Source organism: Carassius auratus, chromosome 50 (genome assembly GCF_003368295.1).
Source record: "Carassius auratus strain Wakin chromosome 50, ASM336829v1, whole genome shotgun sequence".
Classification (NCBI taxonomy): Eukaryota; Metazoa; Chordata; class Actinopteri; order Cypriniformes; family Cyprinidae; genus Carassius; species Carassius auratus.
Window position 1 is genome coordinate 7295638 of NC_039292.1, and position 23930 is coordinate 7319567.

The window sequence follows — 23930 nt, forward strand, 5'->3', positions numbered from 1 at the left end:
AGGCATCGCTGTAGAAAGTTGCTGATGAGAAATTGGCATTCAAACAGGCCTGTGCTTAAATATTTATAGTTTTAGCACCATGTACTTATATCGGTTTGCTTGGATTTTTGTATTCACGCCTAGAGAGAGAGATTGAGCTGCGGTTTGCTGTTATTTCTGGGGCAAGGAAGTTAAAGCGTGTGAATAGTTTAATTCAGATGGATTGAGTCATATTATGTGCCTCCACTCATATCTGTTTAGCTTCTATTCATAACTTTATTCCTAACATTTACCAACAAACACATAGTCCTTTTTTGTATTCTACGAACTCATTCCAAAAACTTTATTGCATAAATAATCCTTAAAATGACCAGTTTCTTTTAGACTAGTCTTCTAACCCATTTCAACGAACCTTATTATGTAAATATTGCTTAAGATGATAATTCTGTATATTAGGCTAGTCTTGTAATTCATTCCATTAAGCTTTATTGCATCAGTTAATGTGCTTTCGGATAGTAAAAAAATGCTTAATTTATGTTTTTTAATCTATTCGGATCAAATGAACATAAACTTGTTCTATTAAGCATTTTTTTGTGTGTGTGTGTGTGTAAATGAATTCCTATTAAAAGTTATAATATAGTGTTACCAAGTTGTCCGAACAACATGAATCTAATCCAATCCTGTTGTAATAATAATAAAAAAAGGTTCCAATTAGATCCAAAAGGTTTTACTGCCTGATTCTGTTGGAAAATCTTTAATAAGTTCCACAACAAACAATTTAATTCTCTTTAACTGTAGGAAATCCTACATATATGGGTGCTTTAGAGAACTCATAAACCACGCTGAAAATCTAAAAAGCTGTAATAGTGCAGAAAAAAAAAATTAAGAAGAGTGAGGAACAAAACCTACTTTTTTCTTGGCTGAAATGCTCTTATTTTGGCATTATGAAGTACTTAAATTATTACAGGGCTACATTGTTTGTATGCAGCTGCTGTCGCGTTATTATTCCAAGCTATTATATTGCAATTTTAAGAACAGACTGTCATGTTATTTTTTAGTTGGAGTTTGGGCTTGGTGTTCTTATTTACTTTTAGAGAAAAAAAAACATATTTATTCAGGTCACGTCTATAAGCGAGGGTTCATTTGTTGACATGTCACTATGTACGTTTGGAAATGTCTGCCAGCAAGCATCACTGCTAATGTCGCAGAGCCTCGTCTCTGGAGTTTTACTAGTAGTATAATATTAATACCAGTTGAATAAGCCAGTCGTAACCCAGGGTTTTTAAACCTTTTTTATTTTAGTGTCTTCAAAGACAAAAGTGATGGGGTAAAATTTGTTGCATGTAATGCTAATTTAACATAAGTGAACAACAAAAGGCCTTGTTGAATTTTAGCATAACAAAAACCTCAAACTTTTGATGCAATTGTCAAGCTCATACTGCCAATGTCAATAACTCCTTAAGCTAATTAAACAAGTTTGCATTTGAATGAAAGGATTTTTTTTGGGAGGAAATGTAACAACCAGTTCCTATTTTTGTGCTAATATGGGTGTTGGATTTGTGGGACATTTGTGCATTTTTAATTGTTATTTCAGTTTAAAATTGTTTAAAAAATGTGTAGCCAATTTAGACCAGATAACTAGAAAGATCTTTAGGTGTTAGGATCATAATAAGGTGTCAGAGAGTTCAGTAAAAAAAAAAAAAAAAACTTTGCATTCTTGTGTGTTTTCTTTAACACAGTCTCTGACTTTACTGTATTGTCTCTTGCTGATAAGGGTTGGAGGAAGTGAGCGACCGTTTTTGATTATAATCAGGTAGGTAAAAGGAGACTGAGGACAGAGGGAGAAAGAAAACAGTGATAGTGAATGAGCTGAGCAGCTTTTCATTTGAAGCTCTTTTCCCCACTTTCCAGGAGTCTTCACGTGTTCGTAGACCTCTAGCCTCCTTTGTGCTCCTCCCTTCTGAAGACGGTTAATTCTGGTGACAAGCTCAGACTCCTTCAGCTGTTTCTTTGTGCTCTTTCTCTACAAAGAAGGAGCCCGGTGGGCCCAGGTGCTCTCAACTCCCACTTCTGGCACTACAGAAGTCAGAGAAGAGCGGAAGTTCCTAAGTCATATGGGTGCTGGGTTTTAGACTGGAAATGAGTTCTCCTAGGGCCGTCTGTTTAGGGAGATTAGCGATCTTCACACTGTGCTTGAAAAATGTATTGCTAGACTTTGACTGATTTTGTTTCCTCTAGTAAGGCGCAGGGTTTAAATGGCCATTGAAACAAGGCTCGCTTTGCTTTTGTCCTCTAGATCTCTGGCATGTTGCCTCTAAACCCATTACAGAGTCGCTGGAGTTCTGGATCCGTTTTCCCTTTTCTTTCTCATAGTGAGCTCAGACGTGCTCTGTGAGAAAGATTTGTGTCCACAGAAGTTTTGGACTTGCAGAACCTCTCTTGAGTGGCTTCTAATTATGTTTCTATAAACCTCAGAAATCCAAAAGGTGAACTAGAAAAATAAAGTTTCTCAAAAGAGCTGTATTTGTCTTTCTTTCTATAACTTCCTCTGTATCTGTCTATCTATCTATCGGTTTGTCTCTTCTGTCTGTCTATCTGTGTATAGTTTACTCTGTATCTCTCTATCTGTCTGTCTGTCTGTCTGTATAATTTCCACTATATCTGTCTATCTATCTGTATGTCTCGTCTGTCTGTCTGTATATAATTTCCTCTATATCTGTCTATCTATATGTCTGTCTCGTCTGTTTACTATCTATCTGTCTATCTTTCTGTAAGTCTGTCTGTCTGTCTGCATGTCTTGTCTACTTTTCTATAATTTTCTGTCTGTTTATAATTTCCTATCTGTCTCTCTATTGGTCTTTCTGGAGTCTACCTGAGGTCTACCTGTCTGTGTGTCTGCATTTCTGAATCTGTCTGTCTATATATCTGTCTGCTTGTCTGTCTTTTTGTCTCTCTGTCTATAGGTATTTTTGTTTGTCTGTCTATCATTTTCTGTCTGTCTGTTCATTCTTTGGAGATGAATATGATTTGTCTGTAATAGATGATGAAACTTAATATCCAAAGACCCAAGTCGGTACATTTGAAAAACCTACAATGCAACATCAAGAATATTATCTGTCTCCAAATAATAGAGTGAGAAAGAGTAAAAAAGTTTTCATAAGAAGAGTCTTCTTTGCTTAATTTATAGGAACCATTGACAAGCCTTTACTTTTAAATGTATATGTGTTATATATTTATACTAGTAATTAAAGTGCACTCCTAAGACTGAGAATCTACTTTTCTTGAACTATAGTCTAGCTGTTCATCAGCTCATGTGTTGGTTTATCTAACTGAAATGACCTACAGTGAGTAATCTGGTCTGTTTGTATAGGAGATTGTGGTGGGGGCTGGTTGTGGTTCTTATGCATCATGCTGCTGCTGGTGGTGTTTTTTCTTGCACATTTGGGCCACAGAGGTCTGTGTGATCTCATAAAACAGTGCAGCTGTTGGGATGAAGTTATCTTTTTAATCCCCACTGCTCTGTGCTCGCCGGGGAAGGAGGTGTTCGAGTCCTCCCAGGCTCTGATGGATCATTCCAAAGGCTTTTCTGTGCAGATGGAAGCAGATGCAATTATGCCACTTAAATGACATGTACATTGCCAACAGTCCCATGAAACTGTGTATATATATATATATATATATATATATATATATATATATATATATATATATATATATATATATATATATATATATTTAAAGAAACTAGCTGATAAGAAGAAAGAATAGACCTGCATCTCATTTTCACAATGGTTTGAATATACCTCTGTCTTTGATGTAGTTTGAAAGCTGGAAGAAAGGAGTAAAAGAGGTGGATTAAAAAACTGAAAAACAATCTGTGGGCCAGGCTGAGTGAGGACGGCCGGTTATTGTTTGATGTCTGGGGTCTGCTGTTGCTTACAGCATGTGTGCTTCACGCCTCTGTCAGTGTTTAGTAGAAGGAGTGCTGTGTTTGTATGAAATGTATACAACTATAAATCATGCTAAAGTTGTGTTTACACTTGCCAAGTAATTGACACTTCCTGCGGTCATACTTGGGTATTTAGTTTGTGATAACTGAACAAAGTCAAGCTTAAAGGTGTTGTTTCGGACTTGGTAAATTTGTAATGGAACTGATGATCTTTAAAAGCTTTAAATGGCCTAGTATAGATGGAAGCATTTATGTAATCTGACTTCTCAGAGTGTTGTATGGGACAATTACAAAATATGCATATGCGTGTTCTTAGCAGGAAGTCACTGATAGTTAAATGACGTGACTTTACTGAGCATCTGGCTTAAATCTCCTTTTCCTTCAGTTCTATTTCTAACATTAGCTCAATAAAGTGTGTATACAGAAGTATATAGTTTATGTTATTTAGGTTCAATCTTTATTTCAATTGGGGCTGGCAATTTTGTTTTTTGTTTTTTCATAAAATGTTTTTCATAAATAATAAATACATTTTAGAATTTTAATTATTTGGCTATAAAACAAACTATATTGCCTTCTGAATCCACATCTGATTCTGGTTTATTTATAGTTGCGTACAGCTGGCCAGTGATTCATAAAGGTAAATGTGATGAAATGTAGGAGATCTGTGGTTAGGGCTGTCACGATAACAAATTTTGCTGGACGATAAATTGTCCAAGAAATTATCGCGATAAACAATAATGTTGTCGTTCTAAGACCAGTTTCAACTAATATAATGATAATGGCATAATAACACAGGTACACCTTTTCAAAGATCAATAAACTTTTATTTTATTTTATGGCAGATTCAGAGCAAGAAATACCAACATATTGACTTTGTGTGGCTTAAAATTAATTAATTTTGTATGTTATATTATGTTTATATGCCAGTTAGGGATGTTCATATTGACCGTTTAACCCAGGGGTGCTCAACCCTGCTCTTGGCGATCGACTGTCCTGCAAAGTTTGGCTCCAACCCTAATCAAACAGGGTTGGGCACCCCTGGTTTAATCGTTTACCGAAAATAAACATTTTGACAGATGAAGGGGCCGTTCACATATCACGTCTTTTTTGTGCTCAAGTTCGTTATTTCAAATGCGGTATGCATGCTTATAATGGAAGAGACGCGGTTCGACGCGTTCATTTTTTCCAGGCCCGTCTACACCGCATCTAGTCAAAAAATCATGTCAGCTTTTCAGAATGATGCAAGCGCAACGAAGTTACTTGCAAAATATGCTACACGGTATTAAAATAAGTGCAAGTACAATGCGGTATCACTTTATAGGCAAACATCCAAAAGCAAGTGAAAGGCGCCTCCCAAAGCTGGTCACTCTAGTGAGACGTTATCTTTTTATTCCCGGGACATCTGTGACATCGGAGAGGTTGTTTTCTACCTCCAGACTACCACATTGTGACAAATTAAACATTTTTTATAAAAATTGAAAAAATAAATATCGCCGGAAAAATTCTCAAGCTCATTTTATTTGACCTTGCGATTCATTGATTTATTGATTATCGCGACAGGCCTATCTGGTGGTTCTCCAGCATCTTCTTTCTTTTTCTCTCTACACAGAGGAGCTTCACAGGACACTAACATGCTGGTTTTCCTTCCTGGTGGTTGCTAAAAAAAAAAACCCTCAAGTCAAAAATTGCTACGGTGTTTGCTTTCAGATAACACCAAATCACATATCGTGCACTGTTTAGTCTTGTAAGACTACATGCTTAGTGGATACCATCCTTGGCAAAAATCTGCGACCACGTGATGGAAAATGCCACTTTAGGGCTGTTGAAATCTCAAAATAAGGCAAGACTTGCTGTTACTTTTGCTCATACTTTAGCTTGGCCTCCAAGCAAACCTCTAATCATAGTTATTAAACTTTGGCGCGCAACTCATTCTTCAAGTTTGTGCCACAGACATAAATGATATCTGAAATCGCATGTTTTGTTTAGGAGAGGTGTGCGCTTACTCTTCTAAATGATCAGACTTGAAATTTTTTTTCAGGACATCTGATAAAATGGGTGAGGAAAAAATCCTGCAGACTTGCAATGAATGGCTCAAATGTTATTAACTTCTACTTCTCAGAGATTTTAGCCACTTTCTTTGAAATAAAAGTCAGTTTTATTTTGATACACCCAGGCTTTTATGGCTTATATAGTGTGATGTTGGAGAATATGGATCTCATAATAGAGGAAAAACACTCAAAGGCCCAAACTGAGCAGTTTTATGCAGCTACTGCATTTGTATGCAAAAAAAGTTGGAAGATGAAATTGACAGCTTGTCATGTAAATCAATGAAAAGATTATAAAAGATTTTGTGGGAGGAGAAATATATAATGACATGCATTACAATGATGATTGAGAGACAAACAAACATTCTATAACATAAAGTCTGATGATACCATATTTGAAAATGACAATTAAAATATATATAGTTAATCAAATAAATCTAAGTTGCTTCAGTCCAGCAAGTGTTCATCTTTAAATGTTACTAACAGTATAAAGTATTTTGTGAAACAACCAGTTTACAGCAAAAAGACAGTTTTTGAATGATGCCAAAAGTAAAAAAAAAGAAAAAAAAGAAGTATAAATCAGATGACAGTTGGAGTGTAGCAAATTTTATTTTTAAAATATGCCACTGCAGTCCTTATATAGGTAATTACATTTTATTATTAATAGCTGCACCCCAAAAAACAGTAACCCGCAGTTGCTTATCGTGAGATGACATGGTTCTTGGTAAGTGGCATGCTGGTAGACCACAGCAGGACGTCCCAACCCTCAGCACTATCACTATAGTCCTTGTGTTCGCATCTAATGACATCATATGTCCTCCCCCCACCCTCACCCCCAGGAAGTTATTGACTGCGGTGTGAGTGGCACTTGCTGGCACATGCGGACGGGTGTGAGGTGCCAACTGGCGGTCCCCGCGGAGATGTCTGGGTGCCAAGATGAAGGGCAGACATTTCCGTCGTTTCATCTGCTATTCATTCCCTAGAGAGCGTCACATGTGCCTCTCATTTAGCACGATGAGTTCATGAAAAACACTGATTATTTAGAGACAGGGAGCCGGCGTTGCAGCAGACAGACGGAGTGGATTACAAAGCACGTTTTTTGAAATGGCAGATTCCTTGGGAGCAGAAATGCAGAGTCATAATTTGAAAAGAAATTGTTATTGTCTGTTCCTCATTTTTTTCTAATGATTTAACACAGTGAAATGAAATTTTGCCCATATTTTTGGTGACATCAGAATTTTTGCCACCAGGTTCTCCCTTGCTGCTCTTTGCCAACCGGCGGGATGTTCGGCTGGTGGACGCTGAGGCGGGCCGGACGGAGTCCACCGTGGTTGTCGGTGATCTTGAGGATGCGGCCGCAGTGGACTTCCTCTTCTCAGAGGGCCTGATATTCTGGACGGACGTCAGTGAAGAGGCCATCAAACAGACCTACTACAACCTCTCTACTATCTGTAAGATCAGTGTGTTGTGTTTTGGAATCACTGTCAAGGAAATTACTGTATGGCAATCTATTTTATTTTTCTGTTTGTATTTTAACATTTTTTAAGAAAACGTTTATCTAATATGTTAAATATATATTTATGTAATACAATTTTTTCTATTTTTGAGAAAAGTCTCATTACACTTTATGTTAAGGTCCAGTTCTCATTATTAATAAGCAATTAACTACAACTTTTACCTTAGACTCCTAATTTGCTGCTAATTTTGTAGTTGTTAAGTTTAGGTATTGGGAAGAATTAAGGATGTAGAATATGGTAATGCAGAATTTGTGCTTTATAGGTTCTAATAAACAGCAAATATGTTAATAATAGGCATGCTAATAATAGGGGAAGTTGTGGCCTAGTGGTTAGAGAGTATGACTCCTATCCCTAAGGTTGTGGGTTTGAGTCTTGGGCCTGCAATTCCATGACTTAGGTGCCCTTGAGCAAAGCACTGAACCCCTAACTGCTCCCCGGGTGTGTGTGTGCACTTTGTGTTGGTTAAATGCAGTGCACAAATTCTGAGTATGGGTCACCATACTTGGCTATATGTCACTTTCACTTCACTAATAAGCAAAGAGTTAATTGTGAGAATTGGTCCCTATTCTAAAGTATTACCAAAGACTCTTATGCTCACCAGCGCTGCATTTATTTGATCAAAATGCAGTGAAAACAGTAATATTATGACACATCATTACAACAAAAAACAGCAACCCTACTGTAGCACAGCAAAAATATTGTATCATTATCTGGAGGCAGAATGAAACATTTGAGGAATGTTTAAACTGATAGTACTGTTGTGGAACTGAATGGAGGCCTTGTTTTTCAGCTATGAAGGAGGGCACACTGGGCAGAGGGCAGACAGTGGTGGTATCAGGTCTGGATTCTCCCGATGGCTTAGCCTGCGACTGGCTCGGACACAAACTCTACTGGACCGACTCGGAGACGAACCGCATTGAAGTGGCCAACTTGGACGGCACCTCTCGCAAGGTGCTCTTCTGGCAAGATCTCGACCAACCCAGGGCGATAGCGTTAAACCCTGCTGAAAGGTAAGACCCTTCCACTATGCTCTCATTTCCGAACTCTCGTCCCCATCCTCCATTCAGTGGGTGGTCTTTGCATGTGTCCTTCCACCCTTGACCCCCAGCATTCATTAATGTGTGGCCTGGTTGTTTATTTATAGGCCATTAGAATTGCCCCCCCAAAAGGGAGATTGGGATGCAATATAGCGTTCAGGCTGTTTCCTGTTGTTGTGTGGCGTGTAGATCCTGCATGCCAAACCTTCACTCTTCTGGTGCCGTGTGTCCAGCCCAAAGTAGAATCCACTTGTGTGTCCGCTGCGACTTTGCTGGCGAGTTGGCGTGTTAATATGCAACATGTAACTTGAGTTCTGAGAGATCGCTCTCACTCACATTACTTAAGCCCTGGCGTAGCGTGTACACACGTACTTGGCTTGAGACATGTTAGGTAATGTGAGTCACTGTCTGTGCCGTGTCTTATAGTTGCAGGAAAGTTTTAAGAATATCAGCAAATTCAACTTTTAAAGTTTTTTTTTTTTTGTCAAATTTTTGTCTTGATTTATAAATGTGTGTGTTTGTGTGTATATATGTATTTATGTCCAATGTCAGTTCACACACAATTCACAATTTGTGGGTGTTTGTGCATGTGTACCCATATACACTTACACCTATGTGTGTATTTATTTATGTACACGTATGTCAGTATTTATATTTGAACCAACATTAATACTATAAGAAATCTATTTTTTTATATTTATTTTTTTTATATCTTCTTCAACCTTCCTTTTTTTTACATTAAACATTTGTTTACATAAAGTGTGTGTGTGTATGTATGTGTGTGTATATATATATATATATATATATATATATATATATATATATATATATATATATATATATATTAGTGCTGTCAATCGATTAAAAAAAATTAACTAATTAATCGCACAATTTTTTAAAATTAATCGCGATTAATCGCAATTAAAAGACTGAAACTTTTTGGATATGTAAATGCAAAATGTAAATAATTAATGTAAACTCAAGACAAAGAAACTATTTAAATTCAAAATATGATTGTTTATTGGAATTTTTGTTTAACTTGTAACACAGATTTTCTCATGTAAACAACATACCTGCAATAAACCATCAATATCCTCCAAATTAACTGTTGGCTTGAAAGCCATATTTATTACAGAAATTAAAACACAGGCATGTAAGTACCATTTGAATTTCAAAACAATCAATGCCAATAAAAAACAAAAATGATTTCCATGTTAAATTCTAAGTGGACTGCAAAAAAATTCCAAAGTATAGTCATTGCCAGTGCTTTAAGTGGGCCAGCATGCACCAGTACTCAGTACCGCCACTTCCAAATATAGCTCTTGAGCGTACCGCCACCTCTCCATGCGCCCAGAACGTGCTTGTAGCGTACCGGTACGCTCATTTGTGGACATCTGTTTTAATAGAGGTTATAATCTTTTACCTGCACTTCCGATTTTCAGAGCGCCCTTCACAATGCAAGCTTCCTAATTCATCCGACCCAGAGCAGAAACTAGATTACCCATTCACCCTTAAGTTATACAAGTGAATAGCGCATGTGTCGCTTTTCCCACTGTTAAGTGTCAACAACTCAACGTGGCCGGAGAAGGTGTGTGAAACTCGTTGTGAGTTATACTAAAGCAAAATCTTGAGTATTTATTGTCTGATAAACATTAAAAACTGTCGGAGGTTGAGTCGTCCTGCAGCCCCCGCTGGCTGTTCATTGGCTGCAGCATCTTTTTTCTAAGTTCTAAACAAATACAGTAGACGGCAAGGCACAAATTTAGATATTCATTTATCTAATTAATCTATAGCCTATGCACAAAGACAATATGATCTTTTTGTTCCCTTTTTGTTTTAAAGCTTGATGAAGAGAGAGAGCGCAAGTTGCTGCAGCTGAGGAGGACAGTGATGCACGCGTACAGGAGTGATTGACAGTTCGCGGCACTGTGTACAAAAAATACTCCGCTACACAATTATTTCGTCATTTTTGTTTAAGCTTATTAACCTTAGCGTTACAGAAAGGTCTGATTTACGCACTGTTACAGTCATTGTTTTTTTTTTTTTTTTAAACAATGACATTTGATTTCATGATTTTAATGTTGCTGTTTCTTGTGGCAGACTGAATGAAGAGTAATGTTTCTTGTGGCAGACTGAAGAGTAATCCGGCAGAGTTTTATACTGAAACTTTCCGTCTAAAAGTCCTTCCTTGGTCTTATCCATATTTCTTTGCACGTTGAACACACATAGGCCACAACTGGAAATAAAAAAAACTGCAACCGCGTTAATTGCGTTATTTTTTTTTAACGCGTTAAATATTTCAAATTAATCGAATGCGTTAACGCGCTAATTTTGACAGCACTAATATATATATATATATATATATATATATATATATATATATATACACACACACACACTCACAGTGAGCAAAAACAACCTTGATAGTCAGTTAACGGTCATGACAGCTCAAGTTTAGGTAAAAAAAAAAAAAGTGCTGCTGCTAAACTGTGCTTTTTGCATTTTTATGGTCCATCTAGTTGCGGACACAAGGCTTTTAGCTCATTCTGTATTTATGACACCCAAGAGCTGGGATATTTTTCCTCAGAATGCATTTCATTTTGTGCGGTGTATGATAGAGACATTAAAAATGGAGCCAGACACTGTTCCTGGCCTGTAGCCTAAAGAAACACATCTATACCGCTTGCTTTTTTTCAAAACATTAGCTGCCTGTTTTGTGAAGTTCATTGCGTTAAGAAGAAAAGTTCAAACCAAGAGATCCGTTCTCCAGCACAAAGATCCTGTTACACTGGAATCCGCAAGTCAGTGTCTGGCATTTTTGCGCATACATCCTTAATATAAGTTTCATGCGCTTTTATTTTCTTATTGTCACCGCCTGAGAGCTTTGAGTTGAGATTTACCACGGAGATCCAAGACCTCTGTCGGGGCCCTGCTTCAGATCACAGAAAGAGGGGCTCTGCTTTTTACAACCCCCTTAGAGTGAGAGCAGCCGCATGCAGGGCCCCTGAATTATGTTTGTCTGCTCGCAAGACACGTTCATTGTTTTCACATTCTCCAAAAGAGGCTTGGGAGGAGTGAAAAGATGAATTACCATCAGATGAAAAGAATAGGTTTTGTTTATTTATTGCAGTGTTAAGTTTGCTGACTCCTCTTGAATTTTTAAGTATGACCAAAAAAATACAGTTCTTCTAGCCAGACAGGCATGGCACATCCAAACATCCGACCAAGGTGTTTTATTTGGAGTTTTGATGTACCTGGTATTTTATGTCTGGAGACGTTCTGCCGTCTTCTGTAGGCATTCCACAGTCTCCTTTCATTGGGTGGCTCCAGTTGATGTTCTCTGTTGCGTGGCCAAGCGTCAGGTTTATATCTGTGAATAACACAGACAAAATCACAACAATCTCGTTCGCACGCACTTCAGAGATGCTGACGCCGGTTGTTTGTCTCCACTGATGACGTCTTTATCATATAGGTGTAATTGTACATACTAAAGTAAAAAAAAATGTAGCTTCCAAACATTTTAAAGCTGCTATTAGCAGTATAATCATTTTGCAGGCAAAAACTTCACTTTCAGACCAAGCGACTTTCTGTTTGTCAACATGATGAATTCTTGTGAACAACTACAAATTTCGCCTTCATTAAAAAGGGAAATGTGTGCCTTTAGTCACTAAGTTATCCCACGTAATTTCTCCTATTTGTTATTTGTAGCTGTGGTGCTTCTCCGATAAGTTAGATGGTTGGTTAATTAGCCGACTTTTCGGACTCATCCCTTGCTAATAAGCTGCTGAATATGAAGTCAAAGTACCAGCTATGAACCTTGCTACATAGCGACGTTCGAAGAGTTGTTGTCCTTGTTATGGTCTTCTGCAAAACCATTGTTCATCCGTCTCTTTGTTCTGTCAGCCATCAGATTTCAGCAGCAGTGTAATGTTAAAGTTCCTAATTGAGAAAAATAGAGCGAACCGTTGGGGCCACAGGCAGGCTAATAGGATGCATCTCAGGGGAGGAAGGGCTGGTTGAGTTTTCATGCTTGGTCTCCCTGCTGGCATGAGATTTGATAAGTGTTTCCGTTGGTGACACGCTTGCTATCGTAGCTTGTATTCTATAAGTAATCATGGTTTCTCTGGGCGAATGCTTCCCTCTATGCATTTTTGCTTCTTGTCAGTTGTCGGTTTTTTTTGTTTGTCTTTATTACTCCTTTCTTCTCCTTTTATTTCTTTTTTTTTTTTTGCTTTTTTATGTTTATTAGACAACTGGACAGCATTTTGATATATCATGGATATAGTAATGCACAAAACTGTAATATAATTTTTCAGTTGCGTCATATTCCCTCATAAATAGGCTTATAAGCTATATGTGACCTACAAAAAAAGGCTAGAGTCTCACACGTGACACTTTACAGCATGAACAGGCCATTGTTCTGGTTAAGAAAGGCATAAAACAATAAAAAACATTGCTGATAAAGCCAATCCTTACCATTTACTGTAGCAGTTCACTGATATGTCGTCAAGAAAAATAAGTTCGTAAATTGTGCTTCAGTTACAATACAACATTTTAAGCATGCTCAGTTGAGCTACCCATAATTCCACTTGAAGGTTTGGTGTGCCTTTACCTTTGTCAGTAGTGGTTTGTAAAGAAAGCGTTTGTCATCATTTACTCCCCCTCATCTCTATTCTTCAGAGGTACACAAAAGGAGATATTTAGCCCAGTGTTGTTGCTGCTGTATTGCACTGATTGAAAATAAATGGTACAAGTGCTTTCAAGCTACATCTCTGAGAAGACAAAAACAAAAGTTGTCTATAAATTTATAAAATAGCATTGTGTGAGAAATGCAAGTTAAGCTGCAAGTAGGGATGTAACGATTAACCACGAGCCGGGTGAAAATCGATTCAAATATGTGATGATTCAAATCGGTGAGATGTTTAACAAATCGCGATTCATTTAGGGGTAGGAGTTTATGTTAATGTATGTCTGAGGGGAACTTACTATTTTTTAGAAAAGTTTAATTGGGTTTTTTCTTTTTCTTTTTCATCTTGTCTCTGTATAATGCCTATTAAAATGCAGCGCTGCTTTGTTTACAGCAGAAACCAAGGAAAAGTTATAAACGCCACCTGTTGGCAGAGAGTGAATCTGCATCTCATTCAGCTCGTCTGCTATTTCTATTTCATGCAGATATTTTTTTATGTATAGTTTCACAAAACTGAAGTCAAATGACTCTGTATAATTTCAAAACTTGAAGCAAAAACAATCTAATTTAGAACAAAAACTGATCATGTTGCATGTATGCAGCATCTTTGTTTGGATCATGATTAGAATGCAGTGGTTGCCTCTAATTTTGAATGGAAAGAGCACAGACAAAGCCTTATTTTGTTTATATGAATATATTTATTTTATTTGTTACCTATTTTAAGGTTTGGGGCTTTTTACAAAATTTCAATTTAGTTTTATTTACATTTGCATTATATTTAAATTTAGTCATTTAGCAGACGCTTTTATCCAAAGCGACTTACAAATGAGGACAATAGAAGCAATCAAAACCAACAAAAGAGCAATAATTTGCAAGTGTTATTAGTATATTATTCGGTAACACTTTAGAATAAGGTTCCATTAGTTAATGTTAGTTAATGTATTAATTAACATGAACAAACAATGAATAATACATTTATTACTGTATTTATTCATCTTCGTTAATGTTAGTTAATGAAAATACAGTTATTCATTGTTAGTTCATGGTAATTCACAGTGCATTAACTAATGTTAACAAGCACAACTTTTGATTTGAATAATGCATTAGTAAATGTTGAAATTAACATGAACTAAGACTTATAAATGCTGTAGAAGGATTGTTCTTGCTTAGTTCATGTTAACGAAAGTAGTTAACTAACATTAACTAATGGAACCTTATTCTAAAGTGTTACCTATTATTCTAGTTTTAAATTTCAATTTCTCAAAGAAAAGTTCAGGATTTTGTCCAAGCAATAATAAAAGGACACATTTAATTTATATATATTTTTTTATTTAATTTAGTAAAAAAAAAAAAAAACGTAAATTGAATCATAGCTTAAAATCAAAATCGTGAATCGAATCGTTAGTTGAGTGAATCGTTACATATATATATATATATATATATATATATATATATATATATATATAACGAACCAAGTTGCTCTGAGAACCTGAAAACAACTAATCGTGAGCTGCTAGTGTGTAAATGCAAACAGTTCTGTGCTTCACTCTGAAACACACAGCATATATATTTTAGTTTGTTTATTTGAGATTTCATAATCCCACTAAGGCATATCACTAATTTTTAAATGAATCGTGCAGCCATTTTTGGGTTAGTATGGAAAGTTTACAATCTGTTTCTTTCCATGGAAATTGAAATTGACTGCTAGTATTTCCTGGACACAAAAAGGCTTTCTCCAACTAAGAAGTTTGCAGTTGTTGAGTATGTGTTTTAGTTTGGTTTCTGTGTTGTGTTTCTCTCATATGAAGCAAGACAGGCTCTGGCAATTATAACGCTGATTTGGTTGGCTTTGAAAACAGCCTGCTCTTGAAACGTTTGTTTAGTCTAACTCCAAATCCACGTTGCCTAACCTTGAGCAGCTTCCAGTCAATACGTAAACCATTGCAGACATCTCTATTCCCCGCTGTACTTGAGTTTGTTTGTTCTTTGTTACCGATTGCATGTTATACTTCTTGCAAATATGAATGTGAAAACTATATATTTTTATCATCTAGTCATGGGTTGTCTGAATGACTGGTTGATTAGTTTTCACTTTGTTTTCTCTAGGATAATGGAAACCAGCTGACTGATATCTGTTTGTTTGCTTTTTTTCTTTCAGGTACTTGTATTGGACCGACTGGGGGGAGGAGCCAAGAATAGAAAGGGCGGGAATGGATGGCTGCAATCGACAAATCATTGTCCAGACGCAAATATACTGGCCCAATGGATTGACCATTGACCTCGAGGAGCAGAAACTCTACTGGGCGGATGCAAAGCTCAGCTTCATCCACAGGGCCAACTTGGACGGAACAGCTCGGTCAGTTTCCTCATTCTTTCACACTTATTCCGCAATTCATCTCCTTGTATTTCTTTCCCTTTCCCATCCGGATTGAAGCAGAATGGTATGTCTGTGGCCCAATCCAAACACCCCCTCCCTATCTCCACCCACTCTTAACTTGAGATGACCTCCGTACCATATACCACTGTTACTCGATCCCGCCTGGTATTATGGGTATGATTTGGGCCCCCCAGCCAAAGGGTTACATTTTCTTTTGTGTATGTAGGATTTTGTAGTAACTTCAATAATGAAAGGTATGTCAGAGCCTCTGCTATGTCAAGATTTGCATTGCTAGTCGATCTGCAGGAGTCATATGGTCTGACTTGGCCTGTTGTCCAGCAGATGTCATTGAAGGAGAAACCAGAAAATCATCGAGACGTTTGATAATTGGTTCTCAATGGTGAGAGGGCGCTGTAGACGGTAATGTTTTCTCTTGGTTCTTGGTTCTAAATAAAAGCGACTTATAGTCCAGTGTGACTTATATATGTTTTTTTCCTCATCATGATGGATTTTTGGAGTGATGCGACTTATACTCAGGTGCGACTTATAGTCCGAAAAATAATGTGTGGATTTCATTAAAGAAATTGTGACTTTTTACTAATAAAACCAAGAGATGCGTTTTCCTTTTTTTTTTTTTTTTTTTTTAAGGAGACAGTTTTGGTGCTTGAATTGGGGAACTGATTAAACTAAAATAGTTAAGGAAAGAAGGCTGCCTATGTATTTTAAGAGAATTAGCTCAATTTTTCAGTTTTATTTTAGAAGTAATATTGAAATTGAAATTAAATGATACTTTGTTTTTGAGTGAAGGGAAGCATATATTAATGTTTAATGTTCAGATACATTTGACATTTTTAAGAGTTTCTGTAACATTGAAGGTTCCATCGCACAGTTCAATCGTTACCATTGTGCAGAAGAGTAGAGCTTGTGGATATATGGATCCTACTTGTAGCCTTGTTCAATGAGCAGTAGCTTAGCTAGTGCAGTACTTTCCAGCATTTGTCAAGTATTTTCCTACTTGAGCTGATTGGCTGTATACAGTTTTGTAAATGTATAAAATAACAAAATACAAACCGACCTAATTTAAAATCACAGACTTTTCAGAATAAACTTAAAATAAATGAGCACATTTCCCTAATTATATGAAGTGTCATAGATTAATTAAATTAGGAGATTTCACATGATTTATTCAGGTACATTCCATTAACAAATGGAAAGGCCTGAAAAACTAATCAAAAATATTATTTGTAATATTGTTACCGTAATTTTTTAAGTAAATAGCTCATTAGACTTTTTACAGTGTAATAAAAAATATTAAATGAAAGTGTCATTACTAGTATACCAAAAAAGACAGTTTAAAGTGGTTCTTTTTATTTTTTGTCATACCTATTCATACAGTTCTCAATCTGAAAAGTTGTTTTGAATTATTAAATTAATAGTTTCGCTGCTTTATTTTAAGTAAAAAAGTCAGATCTTTAAAATATAAAAAATATATATTTTCATTCTGTTATTTTAATAAATAAAAGATTTTATATGGAATAAAATATAATTTTAATAAATAATTGTATTATATTTAAGTTATTTAATTAGGGCCCGAGCACTGCAGTGCGAGGACCCTATTGGAATTGCTCCGTTTATTATTATTAATGGTTGGTTCCTTCATTTTTAAATCATATCCTCAGTTTTCTACTAAAAAATTACATGTTGTTTTCTTTTTGTTTGTTTGTTTGTTTATTGCTTGTTTTCCCACAAAATGTTGTGTTTACTCTCAAGTAATAATTGACTTTGCTTGGTTATTCTTCATTCTTCTCAAAAACAACACAAAGCATCTAGTGTACTTCTGTCAAAGATCTTTTTGCCCTTCAGGCACTTTTGTTTAATAGCCTTTTCAGTTTGCTGGCTTCAAACAACCCCGTTACTACCAAGAGTGCGTCAAAAGCTGTGAAAAATCTGTTTGTAATTACCTTTCCAGAGTGCTGACCCCCCTCCACCAACCCTCCCCCATTCCGCTGTTCGTCACACGCTGTTAAAAATCAGGAGGGTGAACAATATGTCTAGCTCTTTCATGCACGCTCTCACAGACAGACGCCCCCCGACCTAACCAGGAAAATTTATCCGCTCATGACACTACAGCTCGGTGATTGATGAGCGACGCTTCTCTGAATACTATGGCACTATGGTTCTGAACACTTGTTGCTGTGATCCGCTCCTGTTTATTTATGTCCAGTGATTCAGAAGGCTGCCGTTCGGCCGGACAAACGCGACACACGGCACTCCGATGGACTCCAAGGAAACTTCACTTAATAAGGGCAGCTGTGCTGTTAGAGAATGGGATGACTCCCTACTAACGACCAAAACAGATGCAGAGTTACAGGTCGATGACAGCCTGATTTGTTTAATTCCCCCCTTCTTCTTGGAAAAGAAGTCCTACGGGCCCCCAAAAGGGGGTGTGGGGGGTGGTTCGGTTTTCGCATGAGCTCCAGATTTCCTGAAGGGTCTAAAAAAGTCCTCAGTTGATGTTGTTGTGGTCTTAAATTCCCTTTCTATATGCCTTTTGGAAAGAGTAATACCTGTTGGGCTCTCATGTCTTTGAAATTAAGACATGTACGAAAAGCAGAGTCCTTAACTAACATTTACTGGAATTATTTCCCATATAAAGAATTCCAACTGGATTCATAAAGCAAGCTGGCTTGGAATGTGTGTTCCCTGCTGAAAGACTAAACATTCCGAGCTGGTCTTTACTCATCAGTGCTAGTCTATCCAGTCGACCAGCATGGTTATGAACACATGAAACCTGATGACCATATATATGTGTGTGTGTGTGTGTGTGTGTATGTGTGTATGTATGTATACAGTTAAAATCAGTGGGGTCTAAACCAATAAAATTTGCTTTTTTGGCAGAACTACACTACTGTTAACATCATCAAAGTGGTCCATGTGACATCAGAGAGTCAGTTAGAATTTGTTGAAGCATCAACAATACATTTTGGTCCAAAAATAACAAAGATTACGACTTTATTCAGCATTTTCTCCTCTTCTAGGTCTGTTGTGAGCGCATTCACGACACTGCAGTGGCGCCGTTGATGTATGACGCTGCTGACGTGTTATCTTTGTTATTGGGCGCACCAGAAAACACGTCAGCAGCATCATACATCAACAGCACCACTGCAGTGTTGTGAACACTGTCATGCATCACTTTAAGAGCATTTAACATCAAAATGCAGTATATATAGAGTGTGTGTTTACATATATGTGTTGATGGTTACAGGGAGGCCGTTGTGGAGGGTTCCCTCACTCACCCGTTTGCCCTCACTCTTTATGAAGAGACGCTCTACTGGACAGACTGGCAAACCCGATCCATCCACGCCTGCAACAAACATAGTGGAGAGAATCGGAGAGAAATTCTTAGCAGCATTTACTCGCCGATGGACATCCAGGTGCTGGGCCAAGAGCGGCAGCCCAACAGTGAGTCTACACGTCTCAAAAACTCAAAAAACTGGTTGATAGATGGTTGGGTTTTGTCAAACCAAAACAAAAAAGACATGTTATCCCAGGACCCATGAGGTTTAAGTGCTGGCCTTTAGATTCAGACTATTATGAAGCTCTAATGCACATCAAATTTTCACAAAGCATGTTTGTGAAGGGACAGTACTGTTCAATGTAGGCCTCAGGTTGACTCGAGAGAGCCTTCATATTCCGTGTTTAAGTTTTTAGGTCGTACTTTCAGCACTTACTGTACTGCCTCTTTGTAAAAGTGTCGGTCTTTTGACCCATGAGGCAATCTGGGGAGAATAGTTCTCAGGGAATGAAATTTTTCAAGTGTCCTGCATTCCACTCTGAACAAATAAGACGGGGAACAGCCCCAGCACGATCCCACCCCCCACCTTTGTCTGTGTGTGTGTGTGTGTGTGAGGATCTGGGTGTGGATTGCTTCAAAACATTTCACAGCCTGCAAAGACCCCACTAGGTAAGTGTTTGTTGTGTTGGAGGTAAGAAAATAAAGCGAGGATGAAGCAACCGTCATACAAATAAACAATGAAGATCTAGACCAGTGATTTCAACAAGGGTGGTTCTAGCAGGTTCCAATGGGTACTTGGAAGAAAATGTTGTGTTTTGTTAAATGTAAATATCTAATAAAATAGATAATAGCAATTGTAAAATATTAAAATAAATGTTTGTGATCTATTTTGAGGATGAAACTGTTATTTAGTTATTTGTTATTCAGCTATAATAAAGTAATAAATAATATTGTATATCATTAATTATATATTTTAAATATATGTATTTGTATTATAAAAGTTACAGAGTCAAGCATTATACTTTGTCCTCCAGAATGTGCCTGTATTGGTATTTTTTGAATTTCCTGTGGAGCAGTCATCAGTCAGTGTGCTGGGCAGACACCGCATCTGCGAGCAGCACGGAGGAGACGGGGATAACAAGTGTTGGGTCAGGGCCGTCTGTGTTTTCCTGACGGAGCTACGACAAACAGAGCGTGACCTGGTGGAAATGGAAAAACCTGTTACAGGAAATACATTTTTTTTCTGCCACCTGCTTTTGTTCAAGGGCTGAATTTTGTCTGGGAACCGAGCAATGCTGTTTTTGACTTTTCTGATCTGTCGTGCTACAGGTGAAGAGGAAGTTCATAGCTGTTTGATGCCAAATAACGCATCATGTGAGCAGACTCTCAGTCTCAAAAGAGTCTCCCACAAATAACACATTATTAAGTCAGGTAAAAGTAAAGTAAAATTGTACATTAGATCTCTTTGTTTCAGTATCTCCTAGACATTAATGTTAATAAATTGAGACAGTTCTTTAAATCGTCTTCTTTTGAGATTTTTAGATTGGCCTTGATAATAACCATTTGACCTAAATTAAATACAGCATAACTAAGACACAAAAACTTAACTATGTTAAGTTTCCTTAGCAATAAAAGAGCAGGGTTAATGCATTCACGCCGTGATTATTTATACACCAGACCAATATACAATATAATTCAGTGTTCTGATGCATTAATCATCTGATGAACTTTCTCAAATTAAGGTGGGAATTTGGTGAAACATTCAAACACTCTTTAGATCACTGTGTTTTCTGGTCATTTTTTAACCAATGCTCTTTGCAGTAATGTCTAATAAACAACAGTTTTATAGATTTTCTCTTTCCTTGTCATTGCTCCACAGTTCAAACTCCATGCAGTGAAAGAAACGGAGGCTGTTCCCATCTGTGTCTCCTCTCCCCCATGCCGCCCTTCTATAGCTGTGCTTGTCCAACTGGGGTTAAGCTCAAAGAGGATGGAAAGACTTGTCGACCAGGTATAAAAAGCATGCTGATTTGAATGCTTAAAAAAATTTTTTTCACAGAATTCATGATTCAGATAGATAGATAGATGGATATGGCTGCTTTTCTATGAAGGGCATGGAATGGTTTTGTTGCATTTGTAATTTTATTATCATGTCCCTGCTCTCGAGCGTAAAATTAGATTTTTATGAACTGTGGCCTTTCATGGGCTGGTTTTGGTATGAGGATTGGCATACTGTGCTTCTATAAAACATTTGCATGCAGTCCCGCACAGAAGACCATGACAGAGACTAATGCTTGACAGATGGTGGTTCATTTGAGTTTACAATTTAGGCAAAATCACCCTCCTCTGATTCAGCAATCATGAATCATAACCTTGTTCCATAACAGCTGACACATTTCACTCCTTTTTCTCTCTGTCGTGAGAGTTTTAGCCTAGATGAAGAGCTGGTAGACCTAAGATAAGTCAAAGGTTTGTGCATTTAAGTCCAGTTTAGAAATTGCCCCTTTGCTCATTGTAAAGTCATCATGGGAACCCCAGGGAATTTAAAAGTGACATTTACCCGGTCTGGAAAAGTCATGCCAATAGATAAAATCTTAGAAGGCATGGAAATGATTTGTTTAAAAATCATTCTTTTAAATATATATTTTTTCCATTGAAGCGACTAAACGGTTGTCTGAACCATTAATAAGCTGCTTGGTCAGAATTTGTTAACAATTGATAATCAAATTTAACTTTTAATAAAAAGAGATTCATTGGTGGAATTTTGTATGAATTATAGTAATTGTAGTAGAGTAAATTGAGGACAGCAGAAAGATCCAGACATATTTGTATGTCCAAAAATTACGTGTACAAAGCAAAATGCATTTCACTAATTTCAATTGAATGCATTTGTCCTTTTATTCTTGATGAGGATGTACATTAAGGGCTACTAAAATCAGGCTTCACCCCCTGGCTTGCTTGGTTTTTTTTCCCACCCTCTCCATATCAGAATTGTCCATCATATCTTTGCACCCAGCCTGTTAATGAAACTAAAAAAATACTTTCACCCCTTCCCAAGTCGCTGTGCCTTTCTATTTGAATTTAGAACTCCTTCAAAATTGAGGCAGTGTATTCTCAGGCCAGGAAACAATGAGAAGTATTCTTCAAGCCTTCATTCCATTGGCGCAATTGAAACATGGAGCTGTGCAGTGTTGTGGACACGGGAGGTTGTCTGGCCAAATGAAACCTATTCCCACTGACCTCAGGATTAAGCAACTCTCCTGAAAAGTTGACAACTAATCAGAACAAACAATAGCCCTTTGTACTGGACTTTCATTAGCAACAAGGCAAGGGCAGGAGTGGATCCAGTAGGATGGAGGATTAGCATGAGCAAACGTCAACACCTCATACTTGTTTAGCTTGGGTGGCTAAATTGAAGGCATTTGTTTTGGTTTTGTCAGATGTCCACTCACTTTGATAACATGCAAGGCAGAACGAAGGACAAATTAAAACCAAAAGAAGCCAAAAAAAAGCACAAGAAACCCTAGAGGAGCTGTTTTTTCCTCTTCTTATTGGTGTCAGCGCTGATGGATGTCACTACTTATTGGGTGCCTTGGACCGCAGCTGGTGTTGTGGGTATTGGAGCGTGCTCGGTTACAAAGAGAGATTAAATAAGGACAAGGTTGGACCTAATTGCTTCCACAGATTGGGTCTAGACAGATTCTGCTGTTGGTATTTAAACCAGGCATGCGTTTTTTGTAATGAAGCAATGCGATCTTGCAGTGCACTGTCTGCAGGGACAACTCTGCAATTCATGCTACTAATTGCTACTGTCAGACTCTGTTTTCTTTGACGAGTTGAATCTGTGCCCTAGGCACAGTAGTACTCTTACAAAAAAGGTCTACAAATATGTGTATTAAATGTTTTTTTGAGTTATTGCTATCCTAATTGAAGTAGTCAGTGCAGGCCATAGCATCTCTGGTCACTGATGAATCTTTTGCAGGACTGTCAAAAGAGCAGATGACTCTGTTGTTCTTATGCTCAGCCATTAAAGCAAACCTCAATCTTATCCCCAGGGGCGGAACAGGTGCTTCTGCTAGCTCGCCGCACCGACCTTCGGCGGATATCCCTGGACTTACCGGACTTCACAGACATCGTCTTACAAGTCAGTGACATCCGGCATGCAATTGCCATCGACTATGACCCGGTGGAAGGCTACGTATACTGGACAGATGACGAGGTGAAGGCCATCCGCCGTGCCCGAATAGATGGAAGCGACGCCCATACTCTGGTCACCAGTGAGATCAACCATCCTGATGGAATTGCGGTGGACTGGGTGGCACGTAATCTCTACTGGACGGACACAGGCACCGATCGCATCGAGGTAACCAGACTCAATGGCACTTCTCGACGCATCCTCATATCTGAAAACCTGGACGAACCGCGAGCCATCGTGTTGGATCCCATAAAAGGGTACGGAAGTTATGTACTTCATTTTAAGGTCATTTCTGAGATCTCTAAGTGGAGTCTTTCTGAATTAGCATGTCATTTACCCTCTTCTTGTTGCTGTTATGCAGATACATGTACTGGACTGACTGGGGTGAGGTGCCCAAGATCGAACGAGCAAACCTGGATGGCATGGACAGGGTTGTGCTGATCAACACCTCCCTTGGTTGGCCCAACGGTTTAGCCATTGACTACATCGCAGGAAAGCTTTACTGGGGCGATGCCAAAACAGACAAAATTGAGGTAAGTCAGCTAACATTTTACTTTAAAGGGGAAATGTGCGGTTGTGTCACCTTGTGTTTGCTCATTAGATTTCCTTTCACTAGAAGCATATACGAGTAGCTTTGAAATTTTATGGTGTTCCATGGCTGAATTCAGACTCAAGCTTTGATGCTGGTTGAATAGTCTGAGAATGTGGAGTAATGAGAGGGATCCTGAGGACTTTTGGAGAGTCCAAGGGCGAATTCCTTGTTGAAAGTGAGCAGTTAGTCCTTCAAGTGTTTCCCTGAAGTGATCAACATATGTACACTTTGCTAGTAGCCTTTTGGAAGGCATTCCT

The 23930-nt window shown here is 37.7% G+C and overlaps 1 protein-coding gene across 1 annotated transcript in view; it reads left to right on the plus strand.

Moving 5' to 3' along the window:
• LOC113066833 (low-density lipoprotein receptor-related protein 5-like) overlaps positions 1-23930 on the plus strand; it is a 59748-nt gene that overhangs the window by 1089 nt on the left and 34729 nt on the right. The window contains exons 2-8 of the mRNA XM_026238888.1: positions 7224-7424; positions 8281-8500; positions 15373-15570; positions 18857-19053; positions 20766-20897; positions 22942-23338; positions 23443-23614. Coding sequence (XP_026094673.1) covers positions 7224-7424; positions 8281-8500; positions 15373-15570; positions 18857-19053; positions 20766-20897; positions 22942-23338; positions 23443-23614 — 1517 coding nt within the window. The remainder of the gene's footprint in view (positions 1-7223; positions 7425-8280; positions 8501-15372; positions 15571-18856; positions 19054-20765; positions 20898-22941; positions 23339-23442; positions 23615-23930) is intronic.